This window comes from Aedes albopictus, chromosome 2, assembly GCF_035046485.1.
Source record: "Aedes albopictus strain Foshan chromosome 2, AalbF5, whole genome shotgun sequence".
Taxonomy (NCBI): Eukaryota; Metazoa; Arthropoda; class Insecta; order Diptera; family Culicidae; genus Aedes; species Aedes albopictus.
In genome coordinates, this window is record NC_085137.1 from 7,688,697 (window position 1) to 7,696,728 (window position 8,032).

Consider the following 8,032-nt stretch of genomic DNA (forward strand, 5'->3'; position numbering starts at 1 on the left):
GAACAAAATAATTAACATATGCTATGATCGTTTACAATGGAAGGCATGGAATTGTTGATTTTTTAATAATTATTTCAATCTTGTACCGACTTTTCGAACCCTCTAAGCAGAATACCCTCTATGAATGAGTGTAATCAGTTTCGTACCTTTTAATTCCGCCCTATGTTGCTTATCCTTTGACAGATACGCGTATTTCGACTACCACTTGTAATCTTCCTCAGTGTCAGTTATCCAGTTAGTGGATAACTGACACTGAGGAAGATTTCAAGTGGTAGTCGAAATACGCGTATCTGTCAAAGGATAAGCAACATAGGGCGGAATTAAAAGGTACGAAACTGATTACACTCATTCATAATTATTTTAACTTTATTTTCAATTTTTCGGTAAATGAATTCCATGTAGCTCGTCAACAATGCTTAGTTTTCATGGATTGTTTCTGACGATCTCCGCCGTATTGCACAATCCGGGATATTTCGCATTGCATCCGGATCTGCATCCAGAACACACATTGCCAGCCACATAAACCGGTTGATTGACGATATTTGTGAGTCCATAGTTGCACACGAACAACTTGTTGATAAAGCTGCCTCTTTTATAGCTCACCATGGCACATCCTATCCTGCTGGTACGATCGGATACAATTTGCGTGAAGTGTCCAATGGCAGGGCTGAAAGAGAAAACGCTTCAAAATCGACATACCTAGTTCAGAAGTTCTCATTACCTACCCTCTATAGCTGGCAGGGTATGATGCGATCTGCTGCGGCGTGGTAACCGTATACTCGCTGAACCAGCTATTGATGAATTCCGTTAGCAGCTGTTCATTACTGAACTTCATTCCGTAGTACGACTTGATGGCAATGTTCTGTCCAGCGTATTTCATAGTGGCCGTATTGCGACACCGGTCGTGACCGTACACGCAACGTCTGGCATTTGTGGCAGCGATATAGGCCAGTTCCGGATCCCATTGCTTCAAAAGAACATGCTCATTGAATATATCATAAGATCAATTTGGGATCAAATAATCAATTACCAGAGTAGCCATCCTGGCGGCTTGTTTGAAGCGCTGACTGGCACCGTTGGACTGCTGTCCCATGGCAACTTTGCTACGTAGTTTGTTGTGCAAGTCCACGATCAACTGTTGGTAGCTATTGTCCATTCCAACCTCGAAGGAACCAGCACCGCAAGTGCTGCCAAGAGTTGTCAATCCATTGCATGCTATGTGGGAGACTCCTCTGGAGCACAGCGATGGGTCACAATAGTTAGCTGCTTGTGTCTCGCTTATTGCCAGAATGGCCGCAATTGAAAATACTGGTAAGAAATATTCAAAATAAGATGTATGTATTAACGAAAAGATCAGATGTTACTCGGCTCTTACCTAAAGTTGTAACCTTCATAGTTCCCAGTCAAATGAAGCTCAAACGTTATTTCGCAGACATTTTATAATACATTCATTGTTATGCATTACAGGAGAATGTTTATTCAAGCAAATTTATACGACTTCAAAGGTTGAATTCCCTTCAGCTGCGACAATAATCCATCAAGATGTTGTTAATGAAGGAATAACAATTTGATTGCAATAATTCGACTCAGTGTCAAACAAAACAGTTGACAAACAACCGTTTGAATCAGCAAGACTGAATTGCCGAACACTTCAAGAGTTAGTGTTCAAATTGAAAGTTTTATTAAAATAATATCATCCACAAAAAATTGGTGTTGTTATTACAAATTAAGGCAAACTTCAAAGTTTATATAACTGTACCTCCGGTTCATCAAAGTTTACATCGTATCCCTTTTCATCTTGAGGAACTAACTTTGAAAAAGTTTTAATAATAACTGGAACACGACATAATTTATTGTGCCAACGAAGCATCTGAGTGGGTTTCACCTATGCTTATGTAGCAGAAAAGCACAAATGAAGTCTGCAACATTGTTGACCTTCGAGAGGCAAATAAAGCTATTGCAGATAAATCGCATTCGAACAAACAACCAAGAAAATAAGCAGAAAAGAGTTTTTTATTTTATTTTATTTTTTTTTGGTTTTTTTTTTTGTGTATTTTAACTTAGATGCTAATTCTACACTCGCAGAAAAGAGTGTTTTCATCAAGTTATGCTCTGTGAAGAATATCGTTACATTACCACCTTCATATCTCCTCTGGGATTGATGCGATATAAGAGATTCATGTCTGGTTCATCTCTGGCACCAGAACTGTTATGGATGTTACTAAAAAGAAAATCGGGATCGTTGGGAACAGCTCGCTGACGTAGTGCATGGTTTAAGTCAAAATTGACTCTAACGAACAAGGAGGCCTAATTCCATTAAGATTTTGCAGCCTTTGACCGATACGTATTGCGACCTGAACTGTAAGGTCGTCTTGAGAGTCTCGTACTTGACTCGACAGTCGAGTCAAGTACGAGACACTGAAGACGACCATTTTTTTCCTCCCCTGTTGGGGAAATTAAGCCACTGCGTCCAATAAGCTGAACTTTTGTGGCATGTCCCGTTTTGATATTCGCATCTAGCCAGCTAATTACCATGTACATAGCAGGTAATCAGCTTCTGCCATGACGCGTCGTCTCCCAGTCAGGTGCAATGGAATTAATAAATTCCAAGACATTCCCAGCAACCACTATTTAGAAATCTTTGCCTGCGCGTGTATAAAGCACCACAACTGCAAAGCAGATGTTCCGAGGTTTCACGTTCCGTATAACAGAAACGACAGATATCACTCTGAATCTGGCCAATATTTTTCAAGTGATACCTGCTCGGGCAGTGTCCAGTTACTAGGCCAGTGTATGTACATAGAGCTCTCTTCTTCACTTGTTGGAATTAATGACCGTTAACTAGTATATCTCTTTATTGTTATACATATATAAATATAATATATATTATATATAATATTGTTATGGATAAAGAGATATATATATAGAGCTTTCTTGCTGAGCTCTAAGAGCTTTTTGGTTTTATAAGCATTTGGTGTTATAAATCGTTTTGATTGATTGCAATTTTTGACACCCATCCAATTGGATACCACCCTCTGCTCAGCCCAGCATTTCAGGTCCATTTTCATTGTACTGTTTGATATACCGCAGGAAGGTTCTGGGCCAACAAATTGTAGATTGGAACCACTTTTAGCAAGCTCGTCTGCCATTTCATTTCCTTCAATGCCACAGTGAGCTGGAACCCAGTATAAGTTTACTGAGTTACCTTGGCACAACCTGCGCAGTGAAAGAATGCATTTCCAGACAAGCTTTAAAGTGCATTTGTAAGCGCACAATGCTTTTAGTGCAGCTTGACTATCTGAGAAAATACAAATATTTGCATATCTGTATTTTCTCTCAAGGCAGATATTTGCGCATTTCAAAATAGCAAGAATCTCTGCTTGAAACACCGTAGGATAGTGTCCCATCGCCACTGAAATTTGTATTCCAGGGCCGTAGATTCCTGCTCCCGTTTTTATTACAACTTTTGAGCCACCTATATAGAATGTGATTGATCCTTGACGAACAGTGGGACCTCCGACTTCCCAATCTGCACGTGTTTTTTTTTTATTTTTTATTTCTTTTTTTTATTTTTTTTTTAATAATCTTCATTAGTATCTCAATCAATTTTTACATTCTTCAACTTAAACTAGGTGTTCTGTGATTATAACACACTATCATCCTAATTTGGTAAAATAAATTATCAATACTGATTAATAACATATTACATTTCATTTTCCATAGCAGTTAAGATTTATTGCAGGCTTTATTTTTCACCTGCGTGTCAGAAATACATCTGCACGAGTTGTTTCGTGCAACTTGTAGGGAACATCATGGTTCTCCACAGGTTTCATCCAGTCTTTAATCATTTTCTTCACTGGCCTATTTTGGAAGCATTGTGAAATACTCAGGTGACCTACAAGATCACCTGGGATAAACTTTTCAACTCGTTCAAGTCTCAGCAATTCCTTTTCTGCTTCTAATTGCACGTACTCGTGCAAAGGTAGCAGATTGAGAATCGCATCTTAAGCTTTTGATGGAATGCTGCGCATCGCTCCTGTAATAGCAATGGACACAAGACGTTGTATTTTCGCAAGCTTTGATTGCGTGGTAGCCTCTTTTGTTTTTGGCCACCAGACAAACGAAGCATACGTCACTTTTGGGCGGATTATGGAAGTATAAATCCACATTATCATTTTTGGTTTCAAACCCCACTTTCTGCCAATAGTTTTGGAACATAACCAGAACGCACTTGTTGCCTTACCGATCACGGACTCAATTTGAGCAATCCAGTTCAGTTTATCATCCAATATCAAACCTAAGTATTTGACTCGATCACTAGGATGAATTTGTATCCCTCCAAGCCGAAAAGCTTTTAGGTTGATCTTCCTTCTCCTAGTGAAAGGGACAATTACGACTTTTGATGGGTTGATGCTAAGGCCCTCCTTAATACACCATGAATGTGTATAGTTTAGGGCCCTTTGCATTCTTTCCGAAACAGTTTTGTCATACTTTCCTCTCACTTTTATGAATATATCGTCTGCAAAGCCCACAACTTCGAAACCTTTTTCCTTCAAGCTTCTTAGAAGATCGTCTACAACTAAGGACCACATTAGTGGTGAGAGGACTCCTCCTTGAGGGCAACCTTCCGTTGCCCTTACTGTTATAGATGAACTTCCCAGCTCAGAGGTGATTTCTCTTTTTGCAAGCACAGTATGAATTCAATGTATGATGCATTGGTCGAAGTTTTTATTCTCCATGGCACGCTTCATAGATGAATAGGAGGCTTTATCAAATGCTCCTTCTATGTCTAAAAAGGCGCATAGAGCTATTTCTTTTGCTGAAAACGTTTTTTCCACCTTTGTTACTAGCCAATGAAGTGCCGTAACCGTTGACTTACCAGATTGATAAGCAAACTGGAAGTCAGATAGGGGATGCTCTTTTATGTAAGAAGAATTGATAAAATCCTTCAAAACCTTTTCCATAGTCTTCAACAAAACTGAAGAAAGACTAATTGGCCTGTATGCTTTAGGATGCGTCTTGTCTGGCTTCCCCTTTTTTTGTATAAAGATAACTTTTACAAGTCTTCATTTTGATGGAACGTAATTCAATCTCAAACTAGCCTTGAACATCTCAATTAGTGATGGAACCAACACCGCTTCTCCGTTTTGAATCAATGCTGGAAACATCCCATCAACTCCTGCAGATTTGAAAGGCTGGAAAGATCTAATTGCATTTTCCACTCTGGCCTTCGTGAAGATTTCATCAGCTAAATCTGAGGCGATGTTTATTGTACTATTTGACTCCGTTAGGACATCCTTCACCTTCCAGAGACATAGTATCATTGGAATCCACACTTACAACAGAACCTGGAAAATGGGTTTCCATCATTAAATCCAAAGTTTCACGAGGTGTTTTGGTAAAACCTCCATCGTCACGCTTCAGATTTCCCATTTCATTTGCAAGCGTCTTTTGCAAGCGTTTTTTTTGTAGTCTAGCGACTACAGGAGTACTGTTTATGTTTTCACATGTCAGCACCCAAGATTTTCTTTTAGATTTTCGTATTTCGTTGTTGTACTCAGTCAGGGCTTTCCTATACTGAGTCCAATCTCCCGTTTGTTTCGCTCTATTGAACATTTTACGAGAAAATTTTCTTAGGCGATGCAGTTTAAAGTTCCACCATGGCACGTCTCTAGTAGAAGACGATTGTATGGTGGGACAAGTGCTGTTAAAGGAATTGATGATACTTTCATTCACCCTTTGAGAAAATGATTCCAACTTTTGGGTTGAATCGATAGTTTCTCCCATTGTAAATGAATGCGAATTCAACAATTCTACATATTGATCCCAGATTGTCTTCCTGGGATTTCTATGCGATTCTAGAATAATCTCCACCGCTCCAATTGAAGATTATGTGTTTATGATCAGATAGAGAAATCTCATCTGACACGTGCCAGTTTGTGATCTTGTCAAAGATTGCAGCATTGCACAATGTTAGATCCAAGACCTCTTGTCTGATTGCATTTGAGAAAGTAAGTTTATCACCATTATTGCAAATGTCTATATTGTTGGAAGACAGATACTCTAGTAGTGACTCACCTCGACTGTTAATATCCGTACTACCCCAAACCGTGTGATGCGCATTGGCGTCACAACCAATGATAAACGATTTATTGTTTTCTTTACAGAATTGAACAAATGATGCGATCTCAGGAGGAGGTACCTCAGGAACATCACCAGGAAAGTAAGCTGAAGCCACAGCGATCTCAGTTTTACCCCTAGTGGTTGGTACCTCTACCATGATAGCAACAATGTCCCTTCTGATAAACTCTGTAATAGGACAGCATTTTAACGTTTTACGTACTAGGACAGCAGTTCTGGGAGAATGTTGTTGCTCATCATAAAATAGTTTACTATTTTGTGTCAGAGCACCAAGAATCTTTCGTTTATTGGACCATGGCTCTTGAATAAGAGCCACTTCCAGTCCTTTTTTAAACCTTCGACTCAACACATCAGAAGCATCTTTTGCGTGATGAAGGTTTACCTGTACAAACTTGATTCCTGTCATTAAAATATACATTTACCCACTTTTGTTAAGTCTCGGAATTGAGACTTAAGAAAAGTAGCCGATTATCCCGGAGACAAATAAGGTCCATTGCGTCATTGCTCCGTTTAACACAGTAAGGGCAAAATACTGTGGAGGGTGCCCTGGTACTCCACAGGTACCGTTAGTGGCTAGGTTTTTATTAGACCCCCTAACCATTCATTCCTAGGCACGGTACGCATTAAGCCGCTTGACACCATGAATTAGGGGTCACCTGTTAGTGGACTCTTACCACCGGAACAGACGGTCCGTAGTGTTTTTCTTAGCCAGTTGAAGGAACTGCTACCGACACTATACGGAATAAAAATTAGTATTGATGATTAACTTCTTTCGAGCCCGAACAGCCTCTAAGACCATACAGTTGAGGTCGAAATACGTAGATATCTGAAAAGAATGCAAGTTCTTAGTGGAATTGAAAGGGACAGTACTCAACCCGAATTTCTTCTTACTTACACCGTATTCCACTAACACGCTCAGGTTCATCATCATCATTATGAATGTTATTTTTGCTTGGCTGATCGTATTTGAAGATGATACCCTGATTCCTACTAAAAATTTGGAGGTTATTGACTGTTAGGACCAATATGGCTAGAACAATAAAACGTTCTTTTAGCCCTCCTAGGATATTAGGCTTGGTGCACCAGGTGAGCATAGAGCACATTCAGCGAGCCTATCTGGGATTAAACTCGGAAAAAGTAGAGGCAAATGTCAAAGAACTTGATTTTCTAGGATGTTTCATCACTGAGAAAGGAATTTCACAGGAAGATGTACGAACTTTTCCAACCAACTACGACTCCTTTAAGTTTACATACACAGATGCGAAAAGGTTGCGACACTTGTGGACCAAGAAAATGGCAATTTTTGATTGAATGTCTGTCTTGATTTCAACCGGATAGACAATATATTGTGAGGCAAGTAGAATGATGCTATGCCTAGGGAGTCGAGAAAATTTTCCCGACTAGAATGGGAATCGAACCCGCCGTCTCCGGATTGGCGATCCATAGCCTTAACCACTAGGCTAGCTGGGGACCCTATCAGCCACTAAGACCGATGAAGAACTCGAGGAAATTATCAGATGGCTTCATTACAACTCGAAGCGTTGTTGGCCTAAGACGTTATGCAGATATAAAAAGTTAGTCTCACAACAGATGGAAGTGTTTTAATGGAAGATCAACACATTGTCATTCCCAGAAGTTTGCAGAACCAAGTTTTAAAGTTAGCACATGATCCACACCTCAGAATGTCATCTATGAAACATCGTTTGAGATTAAAAGTGTGGTGGACCAAATGATGGAGGGTTTTGATCATAGCTACTCGGAAGGTATTCTAATTTCTGAGCCCCATGGTGCCACAATTTCAAGAAGTGTGATACCTGATGGACCATGGAGAAGATTGCTATTGATTGGTTGTTTTGGGTCAACATCTACTCGATGTTACGGATAACTTTTC

The 8,032-nt window shown here is 39.6% G+C and overlaps 1 protein-coding gene across 1 annotated transcript; it reads right to left on the reverse strand.

Annotated features, from left to right (window-relative positions):
* Window positions 1–348: 348 nt before the first annotated feature.
* On the reverse strand, window positions 349–1,453 carry LOC109404256 (antigen 5 like allergen Cul n 1-like). The gene is made up of 4 exons (XM_029864695.1): window positions 1,376–1,453; window positions 1,031–1,308; window positions 726–967; window positions 349–667 (listed from the first exon to the last, which is right to left on the reverse strand). The coding sequence occupies exons 1-4, from the start codon at window positions 1,392–1,394 to the stop codon at window positions 424–426; spliced, it is 783 nt and encodes a 260-aa protein (XP_029720555.1). The 5' UTR covers window positions 1,395–1,453; the 3' UTR covers window positions 349–423.
* Window positions 1,454–8,032: the final 6,579 nt, after the last annotated feature.

What these genes read in the sequence shown, in the direction of transcription:
- LOC109404256 (XM_029864695.1), bottom strand. An exon ending in CCGCCAGGATGGCTACTCTG is followed by an intron (nt 968 to 1,030) that starts GTAATTGATTAT and finishes GTTCTTTTGAAG; the next exon opens with CAATGGGATCCGGAACTGGC. An exon ending in TACCCTGCCAGCTATAGAGG is followed by an intron (nt 668 to 725) that starts GTAGGTAATGAG and finishes TTTCTCTTTCAG; the next exon opens with CCCTGCCATTGGACACTTCA.